The 20,903-nt window shown below is 39.2% G+C and overlaps 1 protein-coding gene and 1 long non-coding RNA gene across 3 annotated transcripts in view; one reads left to right on the forward strand and one right to left on the reverse strand.

The window, feature by feature from the left end:
- Nucleotides 1–19,808, reverse strand: part of LOC110510575 (NT-3 growth factor receptor) — a 307,800-nt gene extending 287,992 nt beyond the window's left edge. For both annotated transcript variants that reach the window (XM_021592045.3, XM_021591958.3), the window contains exon 1: nt 19,224–19,808. In XM_021592045.3, coding sequence (XP_021447720.1) covers nt 19,224–19,462 — 239 coding nt within the window. In that variant the 5' untranslated portion in view covers nt 19,463–19,808. The remainder of the gene's footprint in view (nt 1–19,223) is intronic.
- The window catches only part of LOC149985446 (uncharacterized), a 273,803-nt gene that overhangs the window by 159,030 nt on the left and 93,870 nt on the right, over nt 1–20,903 (forward strand). The gene's annotated exons all lie outside the window — the stretch shown is intronic.

Consider the following 20,903-nt stretch of genomic DNA (forward strand, 5'->3'; position numbering starts at 1 on the left):
CTCCTATAGAAATGGTAGTCTGTCAGGTACTCAGCAAGAAGGTCTGATATCTCTATTATTAAAACAAGACCCAGATGGCAAATATAAAAACCCAGTCTATCTAAAAAACTGGAAGCCCCTAACACTTCAATGTTGTTATGCAAAAATACTAGCAAAATGCATAGCACTCAGAATTAAAAGGTTTTTACCAGGTATTGTTCATCCTGATCAGACAGGTTTTTTACATGGACGATACATTGGACATAATATATGACAACTACTAGAAATAATAGAACATCATGAAACATATAAGAAGCCAGGAATGGTATTTATAGCGGATTTTGAAAAGGCATTTGATAAAGTAAGACCGGATTTTATTTATAAATGCCTGGATTTTTTTCAATTTCTGTATTTCTCTTATACAATGGGTAAAATAATGTATAGCAACTCCAGGTGTAAATAACGGCTACTTCTCAGGAGACTTTTGAATTGTCAAGAGGAGTTAAGCAAGGGTGTCCGCTGTCACCAAATCTATTCGTTATGGCCATCGAAATGCTAGCAATTAAAATCAGATCCAATAACAACAGAGGATTAGAAATCCAAGGCTTAAAAACAAAGGTGTCCCGATGACTCAAGTTTTATGTTAAGTCCGCAAGCTAGATCTCTGCAATGTCTCATTAAAGATCTAGATAACTTTTCTGTGATCTCTGGACTAAAACCTAATTATGATAAGTGTATTGCATATCGGATCCTTAAAAAATACAACTTTTACATTACCCTGCAGCTTACCTATAAAATGGGCTGATGGTGAAGTAGACATACTCGGCATTCATATCACAAAATATATAACTAAGCTCTCCACAATGACTTTCAATAGAAAACTTAAGAAATTACCCTAATTAATTCCTTAGTCATATCTCAATTTACTCATTTATGGCGCTGCCTACTCCAGATTTGTTTTTCAAATCATATGAGCAAAAAAATATTTATTTGAACCCTATATGGTTCTCAAGTAGATTACTAAGAAAAGCTCATCCATTGTTTAAAAATGGCATTTTGCCTTTATGCAGATTGCCATGTCTCATTTTTGATTATTTGAAAATGATACTTTGAAAAAAGTATCTGTCTTTTTCAAACAAGTATTGCAGAGCTGGCTACAATTTCAATTTCATCCCCCTGAAAAGATATAACAAAATATTATGGCTGAACTCAAATGTGCTGGTTGATAAAATACCTGTATTTATAGGAAATAAGTTTGAAAATACTATTTTGTTCTTAAATTATATTGTAATGGTAGAGTTATGTCCTTCATGGAGTTATCAGAATTGTACGGGAAGGTCTGCTCAATCCAAGAGTACAACCAATTGATTACAGCATTGCCCTAAAAATGGAGGAGGCGGTGGCAGTGGGAGGAGGTAGGGAACTCGTCTGTCTGCCCAATATAAAGGATCAAAACTGTCAAAGGAATAAAAATAGCATACATAGGAAAGTACACCAGTTTCATTTGAGGACCAGGATGTTCACAACTGTGCCATACAGATTGCAAAATAGTTGGGAAGAGATTTGATGTACCGGTTCCATGGTACAGGGTGTATGAGTTGATATATAAAACAACGCAAGATTCAAGACTTCGTGCTTTTCAGCTAAAATTATCATATAGAATTCTTGCCACCAACAAAATGTTGAGTATTTGGGGCATAAAATCATCAAAGCTCTGCAGATTTTGTTGTAAGGATACAGAATCAATCGACCATTTATTTTGGTATTGCCCTCAGGTAGCCTGTTTCTGATCTCAGGTTCATGAATGGCTGAAAATGCATAGCATTGATCTAAAATTGACCCTAGAAATAGTACTGTTAGGAGATCTGGAGAGACCGGGTCAGTCAATTACTAATACTCTTAGTAAAAGTATATCTTCAACATGCAATCTGTAGATTCTATTCTGTTAGATTGAAATTGTACGTTAAACATCATAGCAAAGTTGAAAGATCTGTGTTGCGTAGAGACATGAAGTGGGTGGCCAGCAGAGATAGATGGGAAGCTGATGGTTGGTATGTGGAATTGGAGACAAGTGGGAGTGGAGTTGCTGTGTGAGAGAGCGAATGATGGTCAAAAGATATAATAAAAGTACATTTGAATGGCACTAAGTGGCAGTGTTTGTACAACTAATGCCGGTTTGCCTGAGGCTGATGCCGTGTATGTTACACATGCATATACACACACACTCTCATTCAAATAAACATATACAAGAACACACACATACATGTAATAGTGCCAGACATGCACACAAACATATGGCATTGCTGTTATGATTTCAGTTGTCCTTGATGTCCTTTGTTTTAAATTTATAATTTTGTTTGATTTTTTTTGCATTGTTTGCCGTTTTCTTCTGTCTTTTCCTTTATTCTCTTTAGTTCATTCTCTTGGTTGTTGGTGCATTGGGAGGTTCTTGGGGGTGGAGAATGGAATTAATTGTATTTTTTATTTATTTTTCTTCCAGGGTGGGACTGTGGGAGGGGTCTCGAAAGGTTGAGGGACAGCTATTGAGGAACTATGGGGGGGATCTTGGAGGGTTCGGGTTTCACAAGATTGTGATAATGAAAAAGGAAACTATTACATATATTTTATATCACTATCATGCACACGCACCCTCGCACATAAGGATGGCTCTGTTGCAGAAAGACTGATACATGTTTGATAGTGTCTTGAGGCTGTATTCTTTGTCCTTCATGGTCTAATACTTAATGTTACCACTTCCTTGTGTTTTTTGTAATAAACAATAATTAAAAAATAATAATTTCAAAAATAAAATGACAGCCTCCACTCTTCAGCTTTCCACTGTAGACCTACACAAGTCTGGTTCATCCTTGGGAGCAATTTCCAAAGCCTGAAGGTACCACGTTCATCTGTACAAACAATAGTACGCAAATATAAACACTGTGACCACCCAGCCGTCATACTGCTCAGGAAGGAGACGCGTTCTGACTCCTAGAGATTAACGTACGTTGGTGCAAAAAGAGCAAATCAATACCAGAACAACAGCAAAGGACCTTGTGAAGATGCTGGAGGAAACAGGTACAAAAGTATCTATGTCAACAGTAAAATTAGTTCTATATCAACATAACCTGAAAGGCCGCTCAGCAAGGAAGAAGCCATTGCTCAAAAACAGCCATAAAAAAGACAGACTACAGTTTGCAACTGCACATGGGGACCAAGATCGTACTTTCTGGAGAAATGTCCTCTGGTCTGATGAAACAAAAATAGAACTGTTTGGCCATAATGACCATCGTTATGTTTGGAGGAAAAAAGGGAGGGCTTGGAAGCCGAAGAACACCATCCCAACCGTGAGAGGTGGCGGCATCATGTTGTGGGGGTGCTTTGCTGCAGGAGGGACTGGTGCACTTCACAAAATAGATGGCACCATGAGGATGGAAAATTATGTGGATATATTGAAGCAGCATCTCAAGACATTGGTCAGGAAGTTAAAGCTTGTTCGCAAATGGGTCTTCCAAATGGACAATGACCCCAAGCATACTTCCAAAGTTGTGGCAAAATGGCTTAAGGACAACAAAGTCAAGGTATTGGAGTGGCTATCACACAGCCCTGACCTCAATCCTATAGAAAATGTTTGAAAATGTTTGGGCCAACGTTAAACAATTTAAAGGCAATGCTACAAAATACTAATGTATGTAAACTTCTGACCCACTGGGAATGTGATGAAAGAAATACAAGCTGAAATAAATAATTATCTCTACTATTATTCTGACATTTCACATTCTTAAAATAAAGTGGTGATCCTAACTGACCTACAACGGGGAATTTTTACTAGGATTAAATGTCAGGAATTGTGAAAAACTGAGTTTAAATGTATTTGGCTAAGGTGTATGTAAACTTCTGACTTCAACTGTATAGTGTACATACTGGTGCCACACACACTTTCACACTCACCACATATGCTGCTTCTACTAATCCACTGCTGCTGCAGCGCAGTCTTTCATCTATCCTGTTGCTTAGTCACTTTGCTCCTACCTATATGTACATAGCTACCTCAATTACCCCGGAACACTGCACATCGACTCGGTACTGGTACTCCCTGTATATTGCTATGTTATTTTTTACTTGTTATTGTTATTCATTATTTATTCCTCGCGTCACTATTTCTGTTTTATATTTTTTATCTTTAACTCTGCATTGTTGGAAAAGGACCCGTAAGTAAGTAAGCATTTCACTATTAGTCTACACATGTTGTTCACAAAGCAAATCAAATTTGATTAAATTGTGGAAATACACTATATATCTATATGTCCCTAAAAACAATCAGTGAGTTGCAGTAAAATATGGTGTTTTAGGGGAGAGAAAGGGGTGGATTGATCAATATTTCAAAGCAGTCTGGAAGCAGTGTTCAAAAGGCAGGCTAAGGCTCCTCTGAGAGAGGGAGAGAGAGCAAGAGAGAGCGAGGGAGAGAGCAAGAGAAAGAGCAGACTGTGTTTGTAGATGGCACGGTGGCAAAGAGGATTGTTACCCACTCATCTATAGTGAAATAAGAATTGGGTAAGGCCAGATTCCATCAACCAACCACAGAGTGTTTACAATCTTTACAGTTTAACAAACAACATGAAAATCCATTTAGGACTAGGTGATATGGCCTATAAATCATATCTCAATGATTTTTTTTACTTATGGGCAATTCACAATATACACTACCGTTCAAACGTTTGGGGTCACTTATAAATGTCCTTGTTTTTGAAAGAGAATCACATTTTTTGTTCATTAAAATAACATCAAATTGATCAGAAATACAGTGTAGACATTGTTAATGTTGTAAATGACTATTGTAGCTGGAAATGGCAGATTTCTTTTTAACGGAATATCTACATAGGCGTACAGAAGCCCATTGTCAGAAACCATCACTCCTGTGTTCCAATGGCAGGTTGTGTTAGCTAATCCAAGTGTATCATTTTAAAAGGCTAATTGATCATTAGAAAACCCTTTTGCAATTATGTTAGCACAGCTGAAAACTGTTGTGCTGATTAAAGAAGCAATAAAACTAGCCTTCTTTAGACTTGTTGAGTATCTGGAGCATCAGCATTTGTGTGTTCGATTACAGGCTCAAAATGGGCAGAAACAAATAACTTTCTTCTGAAACTCATCAGTCTATTCTTGTTCTGAGAAATTGAGGCTATTCCATGTGAGAAATTGCCAAGAAACTGAAGATCTCATACAACGCTGTGTACTACTCTCTTCACAGAACAGCGCAAACTGGCTCTAACTGGAATAGAAAGAGGCGTGGGAGGCCCCGGTGCACAACTGAGCTAGAGGACAAGTACATTAGAGTGTGTAGTTTGAGAAACAGACGCCTCACAAGTCCTCAACTGGCAGCTTCATTAAACAGTACCCGCAAAACACCAGTCTCAACTTCAACAGTGAAGAGGTGACTCCGGGATGCTGGCCTTCTAGGCAGAGTTGCAAAGAAAATGCCATATCTCAGACTGGCCAATAAAAATAAAAGATTAAGATGGGCAAAATAACACAGACACTGTACAGAGGAACTCTGCCTAGAAGGGCAGCATCCAGGAGTCGCCTCTTCACTGTTGACGTTGATAAATCTTCAGCCTTCGCCAAACCCCTTTAAAAATAAAAACATTAATTCAAGTGAGAAGTTGTAGGTGAGGGAAATTGCTGATAAATATTTATTTTGGGGGTGCATAAATGTAGTTGTACCTGATCCCAACATTTTTTCACTAAAGCATACACACCAGAAGACCACTGGAATGTATTCATGTCACTGAGGGAGAGAGGGTAATGTATAATGTTTACATTATGTTAGCCATCAGGGATCCTATGGGAGGGATCCTTTGGGAGGAGAAGAGACACAGTCTGGTACCAGTCACCATGACAGCTGTGAGTTGGGGAGGAGTAAGCACTTTGGGGCAGAAGTCAGATCAGATGAAGTGAGGAAGAACAGATCTCACTAAGGTTCTGTCTAGCAACAGAGATGCATTGACTGTTCAGATATGTAGGAAGAGACTCAGCATAGGAGAAAGGGTTAAATATCAGTGCTTGTGTGAATATGTCGTCGTCTGTACAGCTGTTTGATCCTTTGGGATAAATAAACTTGGTTTAAGCTTTTATAGTGTCCGTAGAGTTCTTACTCTAATAATTAGAACCTAACAAGGTGTAAAGATTATTATTTCACCTTTATTTAACCAGGTAGGCCAGTTGAGAACAAGTTCTCATTTACAACTGCGACCTGGCCAAGATAAAGCAAAGCAATGCGACACAAACAACAGAGCTACACAAGAAATAAACAGTCAATAACACAATAGAAAGTTTATATTCAGTGTGTGCAAATGAAGTAAGATTAGGGAGGTAACGCAATAAATAGGTCATAGTGGCGATATAATTACAATTTAGTAATTAAACACTGGAGTGATAGATGAGCAGAAGATGAATGTGCAAGTAGAGACATGGGAGCAAAGGAGCAAAAAATAAATAACAATATGGGGATGAGGTAGTTGGGTGAGCTACTTTGTTGCGAAATAGGAAGCCGATTCTAGAATTAATTTTGGATTGGAGATGCTTCATGTGAGTCTGGAAGGAGAGTTTACAGTCTAAACAGACACCTAGGTATTTGTAGTTGTCTACATATTCTAAGTCAGAACTGTCCAGAGTTGTGATGCTAGACGGGCGGGCAGGTACGGGCAGCGATCGGTTGAAGAGCGTGCATTTAGTTTTGCTTGCATTTAAGAGCAGTTGGAGGCCACGGAAGGAGCGTTGTATGGCATTGTATTAGGGTTGAGATTTCCCCTTTAAGTCAGGGGTGTCAAACTTATTCCATGGAGGCCTGAGTGTCTGCAGGATTTTAGTTTTTCCTTTCAATTAAGACCTAAACAACCAGGTGAGGGGAGGTTCCTACTAATTAGTGATCTTAATTCATCAATCAAGTACAACGGAGGAGTGAACCCTCAGACTCTCGGCCATCCATGGAATGAGTTTGGCACATGCTTTAAGTCATCAGATGCAATTTCACAGAACATATGTGCATTAATTCTTTACAATAGATAAATGAAGGGGCCAGTCTTTGCTCATGTTCTCCACAGAAGAGGGTGGCAGCAGACATATGATGCACATACCACTGAGGTTTACGAGTTGAATGAGAATGACATGTTAATAAACAACAGCAACAACGATTAAACAGAGACTCAATGCATGTATTCTGCACATTGAGAGATTAATAGTTGTATGAATTCATTAAGAGCTAGTTCTGTAACATGACACAATATGACCTATCCATTATCTACAGTGAACATTGTGTTCTGTACAATTACATAAGGGAATATTGCGAACTGGAAAACGAACACACATACAGTTTATGGGTCTTTAATAATTAGGTCATCACTGACCATCTGCAATTTATCTGTGCTAATACCTATTTCATAAACAGTGCTGCCCTCGGCATAATGCATATTAGGGGTCACACACATGGGTGGTACCACAAAGGGGACAATAGCATAAAGGCTCTGTCACAGATCCCTCCGGAACTTTCATTACGCACACCTGTCCCCTATTCCCACTGAATAGTACTTCTATAAGTGTGTCCTTCGGTTTTCATTGGGCTGTCGATTATTGTTACAATGTCCGTTGGTGCGTGTGTGTACCTGTGCTGTGTGTTTTGGGCTTTCGTGCCCTTGTGGATTGCGCAGATGATTACAGGTCTCGTCCCGTGTGTTATTCATTGTGCGCGTGTGTTATTTATTCAAGATACACCTCACTCTTTTGTTTGGGTTTCAACACTGTGATTTTGTTTTACTTGTTTGTTTGGACTTCGTCCCCGTGCCTTTGCGCGGCATGCCGTAATTTGGTCTTAATAAAACAAACTATTACGCAACCCTGCGTTGGTCTCCTGAATCTCTTCATACCAACGTGAGAGGCTCTCTCTACCCGGGGCCGTCAAATCCATAATATCTTTTGACTAGGGGTGGACAACAGGATAAAGGAGTATGCTTTTTGTTGTCAATTTAAAAAGGGGACATAATGGTAGCTAATGTTATTGGAAATTATAATGAGTAATATAAAGGGTCGGTCATGCATGCAGACATTTCCATCCCAGTAGTAATGGTGAACAAAAAGCTCTTTAATCCCTCAAGGTCATCAGGGATGTTATTGGACTGGCCACTCACTGTCCTAGTTGGACAAAGTAGTTGTCTTAGCAAATCAAATGTGATGCGTTTAAAGGCTATGCAACAGTATATAACCAACCTACTGTACTTGACTGTGATGTTTTCATGTTTACCCAATGTTCACAAAAGGGAGCATACCACATTCATCATAACATTGCATCTGTGTTTTTTTTACATATGATTCTGAAACACAAAACCTATTGGACTATATACTGCATCTTTCCCAGTCATCCATGAAGTGGCTTCCTCACCTCGGTGCACGTTATGCTATTCACACAGTATGCTGCTGCTATGCCATGGAGAAGCTAAAAGCCTCCAGATTCAAAACATTTGATGTACGCAGTGATTTCTGACTTCATCTTTTCAAATGATAGAGTGACATTTAATGGAGTACCAGGTTGGTTTTCTGCATGACTGACAAGGTGGCCGTGCAATCAGTGAGTTAACTCCAACACGGATCACTGTGAAGCCAATCCTCAGAGAACAGCACATGATCATAGATAGCCTAGCAGTAAATATAGATCTGGAAGCAAAGCAGAAGCTGTAGATGTTTATATGCCATTTGATGACAGTTTAGTTCCTAGATCCAGCTCTCCGATCTCGTAAAGCGGACCTCAGCAGAGAGACACCCGGTTGGGTTTAAAGATTTGTCCAAAGAGATATGGAGAAATCAGGGTCCAGTAATATACTTCAGCTGAACAAACCCACCTGGATCGATCACTAAACATTCAACCAGGCAAAGCACAGCCATGTTCACTCAAAGATAAACCATCTTTCATCCAGGTAAGGGGCAGGCATGGATACTTTGGTACACTCTGCCTTTAAAGGGGCCTCACACAGATGGCAATTCCACGTGCAACGGGAATCATAAACAATGCACTCCACACTGGGCAGTCACCTCCCCCTCTTACTCACATACTGTATAGCATGCCTCAATCTTTTTGAATTATGTTGAATAAAGATGTGAAAACACTGACAGTCCTTCCATCTGTCTGTCTGTACACAACTCCATGTACTGTACTCTATACTCCACTATGGCTGGGAATTGTCAGTACCCTCACGATACAATATTATAACAATACTTTAGGTGCCGATACAATGTGTATTATGTTTGTCACAATTCTATATGTATTGCAATTCGATACTGCGATTTGATGTTTCAAACATATTGCTCACTGTACTGTATGTCTGCTGCAGAGAGACGCGAGAGCATGAGAAAAGGAGTTTTAATTGTTTAGGGAAATAAAAGTGCTGAAAACATGCTGGCTCACTATTTAAAAAGATGGAGAACAAGCCATATAATTAAAAATACCTGAGTTGTGGCGTAGGTACAGCTGACTAGACCTAGCCAACGCTCCCTACAGTAACAAAAAAGTATATATCGATATAATATCGCAATATGAAACTGTATTGATTTCCCCCCCCCCCCCATCTCCATTCTCCACTGTGCTTTTAATTAGGTCGGATTTAAACGAGGCCCTCCATCTTCCTCTGAAGCAGAGCAGGGATGTGTGGGAGGAGTGACATCACTCATAGAGGTAGCCTCCTTTTCATAGCTTGCCCACGTTTTTGTGAACATGTGCTGGCTCACTCCCACTCTCTTAAGTGTACGATTTCTGAGAGACCATGGAGGGACAGCAAATGGATTTGGCATGGCATATTTCAACATGTCTAATGCTCAAATAACCTTCAAAGACTTCAAAGTACTGGGCTAGTGGTTTTAGGTACAAAATGCAGCCTGACTGCTGACCATGGCCTCTGCATTCTATTATGGAAGATAAAGAATTGCACAGAAAAGTGCCTTGTACAGAGAACAGCCTTACTAAGTACAGAGAAAAGACAATTAGCCTAATGGATGAAAACAAATAGTCTCTTCTTAGGGTACTAAAATAGGCAAGTTATATAGAGGACAAATATGAGGTGAGGCAGACTGACAGATAATCCTACACTTCTCCTCCCACACACACAAATGTGCACAACTACCATGTTGGCAAACCTTGAGCAGGAGTAGGGTTGGGTCCTGATTATCATATCGTCATACCGTCCTCCTCTCATCCCGGTAATTATGCTATTAGTACACAAGGGGTTGCTTAAAATGCAAAAGAAACTCCATTGGACATCTATTACCAGAATGATAACAAAATTAACACAAACGAATAGCGAATTTCAACAGAGGCTGCTAACTAAATATGCTAACGAGCGCAAACAGAAATAAACTAATTGCAAAGACAAGCAATCCAGGTCATAAAGATATACAAGTAATGTAAACTCACGTAAACTCGTACATCGCCTTGGTCCGTACAATTGCCCTTTTTTTAGTGCCCCAAAAACTATAAAAAAATACTTCCAGATCAACTGTAATGTCAATACCATTGTAAAGCACAATTTCTCCCCTTTCCAACAGAATCAATTACATGACCTAAACGCTGCCCGTTTCTGCATAATTCAAGCAGGCAATGAGCCCTGTCGGGTCTTTTCAAAAATGGTGAGTGGGGAAGCAAAACTAATGCGTGATAGTGAGAAGGAGAGATGTCCTGTGGGAAAATTGCTTTTTTTCACTCGATCTGTCCAACTTATCACCTTATCGCCTCTAAAATGTAAATAAAACACTATAAAGAGTTTATATAATGTGTCATTACATACCTATTTGAAGGTTTGTGTCGAATTTGAATCGGGTTTTAGAAGTAAACAGCGGCTTTGAGAATGATGATCGCATGCAATGATGACACAAAAAAATGACTAGGTATCCCCCCTTACCCCCGTCACTGTCCATTTCTTGTTTTTAAGGGATGAGTGTAGTGCTTACACCTGGAGATTGTAAGACAGAAATAGTTGCTTTATGCGTGCTGTACGTTACGACATGACACGTCTAGATGTAACGGAGGGTCCATTTTTTCAACTTTTCTCCAATACTATAGAGCCATTACCATGTCGAACAACGCTTGAATAGAAACCTAGTTCACACCCCCAATTTTGAAATCAACACAGTCGCTACAGTCCCATTAGTTTTCTTTGTAGCCTCGTTTGAATGTTGCGGTTGCGCACATTTGTACGGAATGGGGTGAGTTTACGTTATAGGTAGTAGCTACTGATTTTTTTTGTTTGTTGAGTTTGGATGTTTACAAGTGAATGTGAAAGGGAGACATTGTGCAAATAAATAAAGTTTTGACCATGCTTGTCTGAAGGAACAACAGTACTAGTTTTGGAGCAGTGTGTACACGCTGTGTCTGTGTGGAGTCGCTAGGGTAACGGGACTTCCTGCTCTGCTCGGAGAATAGGGGGAGGAGTAGACGGTCGGAGTACCGAAGAAATTACGGGGAAAATGTACGTAAATAAATCTAGATAGCAGGAGTAGCAGCTGTACAGAACTCATCCAACGCAGTTTGAATTCTCAAACACAGCAGAAAGCTAACACTATATGATAACCAGTCTCCTTATTAATTCAGCCACTTACTTCGCTAACTAGCAAGTTAAACCAAATTCACAGCTGGACTCACCAGCTCCAGCTTTCTCCCGTTGTGCTATATATAAACAAACACATGACTGGCTCAACTATTCTGGGGAACTACTGTGAGCTTCATAATGTAAAATAATGTGACCGGTGAAGTGAAGAAGGCATCTGCTTTGTTCCCTAACGTATTGCACAAGTTGACTGCAGGTATTATCTTAATAAGCTACAAATATTCAAATGTATTGAAAAACTTCCAATCAATAGTTTTGATGGTATTGAAAAACCACCCCGTGGACATTTCCAAATATCCTGGTATATATGGCACACAGCCCAAGCAGGAGAAATGAAAGGAAATATAAAATATACAATTTCTGAGACTGCGTGAAAAGGGTGTTACTGATAGCACTGTGATAGGAAGGTCTTTATCTTAAAAGAGAAGCACAAATTGAACACCAACAGCATTCCTATGACAGCAAAAGTACAAAACCGTGTCTTTGCCACTTCCTCTATAGAGAACTTGATGAATTCAATGGATACATACTAATATATGGATATATCATGCATCCACCTGTTGTATGGTGAATGTGAACATTTAAGACTGGTCAAAGAACAAGAATGCTTTAGTCTTGTGTGAGATAATACAAATGTGCCTCTCAAAGAGAATAATTTCATCCTTATTGTCCATGCAGCAAAACAACACAGCCTAATCCATTTCAAACACACTTTGCTTCTAGAGAAATGAAAATGTTCATAAGGATTAGCTCTTTCAAACATGCTCCAGATGCCAGAGCATTCATACCTCATTAACAGTAAAGCCTAAGAAGAAGAAACCTTGGTCACACAGAACACTCCAAACAGAGTATGGCATTACCATGCCACTGGATGATACCCCTCATGCTACATACTAGCCTGCCATTTTCAGGGGGAAATGATGTACTGCCAACCAAGTAAACCTAGGCCTACTGCCTGTCAATTATCTATGTAGGCCATTATTTCTCAAACATAATAACATGTCATCCATGGGGATTTAGTGCAATATTAGAAGTAATATATAGATAGATATATATATATATATATATATATATATATATACAGTGCCTTGCGAAAGTATTCGGCCCCCTTGAACTTTGCGACCTTTTGCCACATTTCCGGCTTCAAACATAAAGATATAAAACTGTATTTTTTTGTGAAGAATCAACAACAAGTGGGACACAATCATGAAGTGGAACGACATTTATTGGATATTTCAAACTTTTTTAACAAATTAAAAACTGAAAAATTGGGCATGCAAAATTATTCAGCCCCCTTAAGTTAATACTTTGTAGCGCCACCTTTTGCTGCGATTACAGCTGTAAGTCGCTTGGGGTATGTCTCTATCAGTTTTGCACATCGAGAGACTGAAATTTTTTCCCATTCCTCCTTGCAAAACAGCTCGTGCTCAGTGAGGTTGGATGGAGAGCATTTGTGAACAGCAGTTTTCAGTTCTTTCCACAGATTCTCGATTGGATTCAGGTCTGGACTTTGACTTGGCCATTCTAACACCTGGATATGTTTATTTTTGAACCATTCCATTGTAGATTTTGCTTTATGTTTTGGATCATTGTCTTGTTGGAAGACAAATCTCCGTCCCAGTCTCAGGTCTTTTGCAGACTCCATCAGCTTTTCTTCCAGAATGGTCCTGTATTTGGCTCCATCCATCTTCCCATCAATTTTAACCATCTTCCCTGTCCCTGCTGAAGAAAAGCAGGCCCAAACCATGATGCTGCCACCACCATGTTTGACAGTGGGGATGGTGTGTTCAGCTGTGTTGCTTTTACGCCAAACATAACGTTTTGCATTGTTGCCAAAAAGTTCAATTTTGGTTTCATCTGACCAGAGCACCTTCTTCCACATGTTTGGTGTGTCCCAGGTGGCTTGTGGCAAACTTTAAACGACACTTTTTATGGATATCTTTAAGAAATGGCTTTCTTCTTGCCACTCTTCCATAAAGGCTAGATTTGTGCAATATACGACTGATTGTTGTCCTATGGACAGTCTCCCACCTTAGCTGTAGATCTCTGCAGTTCATTCAGAGTGATCATGGGCCTCTTGGCTGCATCTCTGATCAGTCTTCTCCTTGTATGAGCTGAAAGTTTAGAGGGACGGCCAGGTCTTGGTAGATTTGCAGTGGTCTGATACTCCTTCCATTTCAATATTATCGCTTGCACAGTGCTCCTTGGGATGTTTAAAGCTTGGGAAATCTTTTTGTATCCAAATCCGGCTTTAAACTTCTTCACAACAGTATCTCGGACCTGCCTGGTGTGTTCCTTGTTCTTCATGATGCTCTCTGCGCTTTTAACGGACCTCTGAGACTATCACAGTGCAGGTGCATTTATACGGAGACTTGATTACACACAGGTGGATTGTATTTATCATCATTAGTCATTTAGGTCAACATTGGATCATTCAGAGATCCTCACTGAACTTCTGGAGAGAGTTTGCTGCACTGAAAGTAAAGGGGCTGAATTATTTTGCACGCCCAATTTTTCAGTTTTTGATTTGTTAAAAAAGTTTGAAATATCCAATAAATGTCGTTCCACTTCATGATTGTGTCCCACTTGTTGTTGATTCTTCACAAAAAAATACAGTTTTATATCTTTATGTTTGAAGCCTGAAATGTGGCAAAAGGTCGCAAAGTTCAAGGGGGCCGAATACTTTCGCAAGGCACTGTATATATATATATATATATATATATATATATATATATATATATATATATATATATATATATATATATTAGCAATATTAGATTACAAACAGTTGAAGTCAGAAGTTTACATTCACCTTATCCAAATACATTTAAACTCAGCTTTTCACAATTCCCGACATTTAATCCTTGTAACAATTATCTGTCTTAGGTCAGTTAGGATCCCCACTTTATTTTAAGAATGTGAAATGTCAGAATAATAGGAGAGAATGATTTATTTCAGCTTTTATTTATTTCATCACATTTCCAGTGGGTCAGAAGTTTACATACACTCAATTAGTATTTAGTAGCATTGCCTTTAAATTGTTTAACTTGGGTCAAACATTTTGGGTAGCCTTCCACAAGCTTCCCACAATAAATTGGGTGAATTTTGGGCCATTCCTCATGACAGAGCTGGTGTAATTGAGTCAGGTTTGTAGGCCTCCTTGCTCGCCCATGATTTTTCAGTTCTGCCTGCAAATTTTCTATAGGATTGAGGTCAGGGCTTTGTGATGGCCACTCCAATACCTTGACTCCGTTGACCTTAAGCCATTTTGCCACAACTTTGGAAGTATGCTTGGGGTCATTGTCCATTCGGAAGACCCATTTGCGACCAAGCTTTAACTTACTGACTGATTTCTTGAGATGTTGCTTCAATATATCCACATAATTTTCCAGCCTCATGATGCCATCTATTTTGTGAAGAGCACCAGTTCCTCCTGCAGCAAAGAACCCCCACAACATGATGCCGCCACCCCCGTGCTTCACGGTTGGGATGGTATTCTTCGGCTTGCAAGCATCCCCCTTTTTTCTCCAAACATAACGATGGTCATTTCTCCAAAAAGTATGATGGACATTTGTCCAAAAAGTACGATCTTTGTCCCCATGTGCAGTTGCAAACCGTAGTCTGGCTCTTTTATGGCGGATTTGGAGCAGTGGCTTCTTCCTTGCTGAGCAGCCTTTCAGGTCAAGTCGATATAGGGTTTTACTGTGGATATAGATACTTTTGTACCTGTTTCCTCCAGCATCTTCACAAGGTAATTTGCTGTTGTTCTGAGATTGATTTGCACTTTTCGCACAAAAGTACGTTAATCTCCAGGAGACAGAACGCGTCTCCTTCCTGAGAGGTATGACGGCTGCATGGTACCAGGGTGTTTATACTTGCGTACTATTGTTTGTACAGATGAACGTGGTACCTTCAAGCATTTGGAAATTGCTCCTAAGGATGAACCAGAGGTGTGGAGGTCCACATTTTTTTCTGAGGTCTTGGCTGATTTCTTTAGATTTTCCCACGATGTCAAGCAAAGAGGCACTGAGTTTGAAGGTAGGCCTTGAAATACATCCACAGGTACTCCTCCAATTGACTCAAATGATGTCAATTAGCCTACCAGAAGCTTCTAAAGCCATGACATCATTTTCTGGAATTTTCCAAGCTGTTTAAAGGCACAGTCAACTTAGTGTATGTAAACTTCTGACCCATTGGAATTGTGAAATTTGTCTGTAAACAATTGTTGTAAAAATGACTTGTGTCATGCACAAAGTAAATGTCCTAACCGCCTTGCCAAAACTATAGTTTATTAACAAGAAATTTGTGGAGTGGTTGAAAAACAAGTTTTAATGACTCCAACCTAGGTGTATGTAAACTTCCAACTTCAACTGTATACACTTGGATTCAAATGATGTGGAAAAGTAGCCTATATTTGAGGTAGGCTACATAATTTGACAATCACAATACACATACCCGTCAAAATGCATGATCATTATGTTACACAATACATGACAGAATTGTTGGCTTTTAGAAGTCTGAACTTGTGTGCAGCGAGACAAATGTAGCTATAGTTGAGGCAGACAGCTGTCAAATGTACAATTGATTCAAGGTATTATCAAGGAAATCCAGTAGTAGCCTAAAACAAATATGCCAAAGGGAGAACAAAAAAAATGCTTCTCACAATTTCTTAAGTCTACTCTGAAATTGTATTGGTGCATGTGCTGTAACAACTTCTGCATTTCAAGACTGCCGATTCTCTTCAACTAGCCTACACGGCCCACTCCCAAGCGAAGTGAGTTTGTTGGAGCTGTCCAGTAATAGGGGGTGCTGAATGATTCCTACACACATAACAGCAGCAGCCATGAGATGCGGTTCTCTGCGACAGCGCTCAACAAAAATCATGCTATGAAAATAAAATAATGGATTCCAACATTCTGATAAAGCTGGCACATAAAATAACTTTTGTAATTCTTTCAATCTATCGAATGACAGAGTTCTCGTCTCTGTAAAAGAACAACCAGCAGCCCCTCTAGTGGCCTTCTGGAGAGAGTGGAGGCAGCAAGCACAAGAATGAGTTGACCTACAAAGTCAAGACAAACTGACTGGTGTTTTTTGTGCTTGTTTTAAAGTGTGCTTATTTATAACCAGGCGGCATAGTTAGGATAATATCGTTGGAATTATGCATGTGTTTGGAACAGTTTTTTTCTGGCCCTTATGCCCACACATGGGGTCTACATCCTACACACTAGGCAAATCATCACTTCTCAGGTTATGGAAATTGTGTGGATTCAGTTCAAAGCAGAGAGGTTGTCATGGCACCCTCATCCTTGGCAAATCTCAACAAAGAATCAATAATGAATTGGGGTTTTGTTCTACCAAAATAGTCTCTTCAGCTTGAGATGTAACAGCTGGGATCCAAAATCTTTCGGTGTATTGGGTATTGATGATCTTGTTTCTACTACTACTATTGTTCATTTTTCTTTTCAAATCATTTAGAGGTGAATAGAAATAGATGCAATACAAATTTACTGTGCTATAAGAGCCCTACATGACTTAACATTTCACCTGAGAGAGCTAGGAGCAGTGGGGGAGATTGTTTTTTAACAGAACTAATGGCATTTCTAAATGAAAAGCCTTCTAGAGGAAAAAGTATGTCATCAGTGTCAATGCTCTATTTTTACGAACACATTACTTTTAGAGTCCAAAAATACTTTCCATTGGGAATATAAGAGGGGAAACCTTCTGCCAAGAACATTTCACTTTACTGGGTGAAATATCCTTTTAATGTTTTCAATATGAGATACATTCATCAGAATAGGCTCTCTACTGAGTTAGTGACATGTCTAAAAATAGGACCATCAAATCAGAACAAAATCTAACGGGCTGATAGCATAAACTTGCCAGGGTGGCAACCAAATCTAACTAACAATGATTATTTAGGATTAGCCTAGTTTAAAGTGTTCGGACTAAAATGGTCAATTGTGTCATGATCAAGAAGCCTTATAATAAAAACTGACATGGCCACACTTGGAGAGTGGATCTAAAAATATAATCTCTGTCTCTTGGTTGATTCATTTCAGTAAACAAAGCACCTTTTCAGACATTTGCAAATGCTATAAATTATTTTGAGTCCGTGACAGAATGCAAACCAGTTAAAAAGAGTAAAACTGCCTATTCTAAGTTGTGGTTAGCTTACATTTTGTATGTATGGTCGTTCCATTTGATTTCAATTGTTTTTTGACCACACCCCTTTTGAGTTGAACAAAACTTTCTGTACATGTATGCCCATGGTAGAAGTGGTCAGAAAGTAACTTTTTGGGCCTGAATGCCAAAACATTCAGGAGATAAAGGTGCTCAAAGTTTACCCATTTTGCATACTCACCATACCATGAGACATCCATGTCTTCATCCCTGGAAAATATTAATGGGCGAGTTTGCTAGATTAAAAGCTTATAATCAGGGTTGTGAAAATATTTTCTAATTTAATTTTTGAAAGTATTTTTTTAACCTTTAACACCAATCATCATAAAATGGTTAAACTTCCATTTTTTTCTGCATATGTTGTAGTTTAGATGCTAATTTACATCATCTGAAGTGTTTGTGTTGTGCCCACAATCGTTGAGACACAGCATAATCTTGAATACTGAGTACAGTAGGTGTCATTTCAATCAGAGAAATATAATTCATACAATGGATATATCCCTTCAGACCACTGCAATCTAGCTGGTACACCATTAACATTTACATTTTTACTTCCAATTGCTCCCACAAAAATAGCTGCCGGTCCACCCACCATGAAATGTCACCATAGAATGTCTGTTCTGTTATCCATATTTCTATTATTTCAATAGGTTTCCTATAGTAGATTGACAGTATAATTTAAAACAACTGATATTCCCCATTTAAGTCAACAATCTGTGATGACAAAAAATTACATTGTTATTCAAAAACATTTTTTTTTCAAGAAATTGTAAAGTTTTGTTTTATAATTTATAGTATTGTGAGCTTTTCAATTATATTAAAATCAACAGTTTATATTTTCCACTGATGAAGACCTGGATGTCACTTTCTGACCACTTCTACCATGGGCAGATATGTATGAAAAGTTTAATTCAAATCAAATGGGGTGAGGTTAGAAAGTGTTTGAAATCAAATGGAATGACCGAGCATATCAAATGATATTGCTTCTTGTGGTAGGTTTTATTCCAAACCTTTGATTTCTTTAAGCTGAATCAGGTCCTGCATACAGGCTCTGATAAAGGAATAGCAATATTGCTGTTTGGGGGTTATTTGCGGGCCAACGCACCAACAGGTCTATTTTTTAAATGACATTGAATTCAGTTCGTATTGATACCGCATTCTACTTGTGGCTGAAGGGCTTTGCAGGGTTAATGTATTCCACGGAGATAACGGTAACGACATAACGTGAAAGGGATGTATAGGTAGCCTATTCAATGTTACAGACTCAGCAGAATCACAGTTTTGCATTGCTAAATATATCACGTAAGGAGGTGCGGCAGAAGTAAAACAAATAAATTACAGGGAGAGTAGGCCTACGCTAAGTTGTGACTCACATGGATTCAACATGTGATGGCCACTACAGTGGGCACAAAGACTTACATTGAGGTGATGTTCTTGAACACATCTTCGATACTGTTATTTCCATTGTTCCCAGTATCTTGCAGTGCAAGCAGGGGAAAGAATTTCCCATTGTCAGACTTATTGCAATAGATCTCAGTTGGAGAACAGCTGCAGGTTGGCGGGCAGTCCAGCATATTGCTCAAGTAGTCCTGAAAGATGGTCAAAAGAAACAATACCCTCCACCAGCAAATTCGTGGTGGAATAAAAAATGAATCCATGACTCAACGTTTATTAGGACAATATCCTTGATGTTTTTGAACCTCCAAATCGGAGACCGTCTGAATATGCAATTATGTGGTGTGTGCGCGCGGGCGAGTGAATGTATGGAGGTATGTCAAATTGATGCGAATTAGCTAATGTCCATCTATTTCACAGATGAGGAAAAAGGGGGAAAAAAATACTCCGTCAAAGTGGGAATGGTTCAAAAAGCAGTACTCCAAGCTTGTCCTCCTCTCTAGAATGCATAGTATATGTTACCCTGTATTCATGCTGCCGTTAGCCGCTTAGTTCCAGGTTGTACTAGCACCGCTCCAAGACTCCGAGGGATAGCGCGTTGAAGAAAGTGACGAGAGAGAAAGCGAGGTCCATGCTCAAAGCATTAAGTCCCACCTACAGGGCAGAATGGAAACTGACACACCTGCAACTCAGGATGCAGCTCAAATCAGATCATAACAGCAATTGCACACAGAGCGTGGGCTATACTATAGCACAATAACAATAGGCTACACATTTATGGTGATTTATCATTAGGCCTATGGTTGGATGTTCATTTGCACATCGGGCGTCCAGGCCACAATGTATCATTTTTAGAGGGCTACGCCTAGACAATCAAGAATGGCAACAAAACAGCTAAAAGGCAGCCAGTATGATGAAGATTAACTTGAGTTAAATATTCACAAAAATATTTCTCATTCATGAATATCTCATTTACGACTGCATATACAGTGCATTTTGAAAGCTTTCAGACCCTTTGACTTTTCCACATTTTGTTACTTTACAGCCTTATTCTAAAATGGTTTAAATATTTTCCCCTCAGTAATCTAAACACACAATACCCCATAATGAAAAAGCAAAAGCAGGTTCAGAAATGTTAGCAAATTTATTTAAAAATTTTTTAAAAAAACGGAATTGTGATATTTACATAGTATTCAGACACTTTACTCAGTACTTTGTTGAAACACCTTTGGCAGCGATTACAGCCTCGAGACTTCTTGGGTATGATGCTACAAGCTTGGCACACCTGTATTTGGTGCGTTTCTCCCATTCTTCACTGCAGATCCTCTCAAACTCTGTCAGGTTGTATGGGAAGAGTCTCCTCATAGATATTTTCAGGTCTGTTCAGAGATGTTCGATCGGGGTTCAGGTCCAGGCTCTGGCTGGGCCACTCAAGGACATTGAGAACTTGTTCTCAGCTGGCCTACCTGGTTAAAGAAAGGTGAAAAATAAAATAAATAAAAATTAGTGGAGTGCTGCAGAGATTGTTGTCCTTCTGGAAGTTTCTACCATCTCCACAGAGGAACTCAGTTTTGCCGGGTGGCCAGCTCTAGAAAGGGTCTTGGTGGTTCCAAACTTCTTCCATTTATGAATGATGGAGGCCACTGAGTTTTTGGGGACCTTTTTTTATTTCACCTTTATTTAACCAGGTAGGCCAGTTGAGAA

Source organism: Oncorhynchus mykiss, chromosome 1, assembly GCF_057628025.1.
Source record: "Oncorhynchus mykiss isolate SJ-2025 chromosome 1, ASM5762802v1, whole genome shotgun sequence".
In the NCBI taxonomy this organism is placed as follows: Eukaryota; Metazoa; Chordata; class Actinopteri; order Salmoniformes; family Salmonidae; genus Oncorhynchus; species Oncorhynchus mykiss.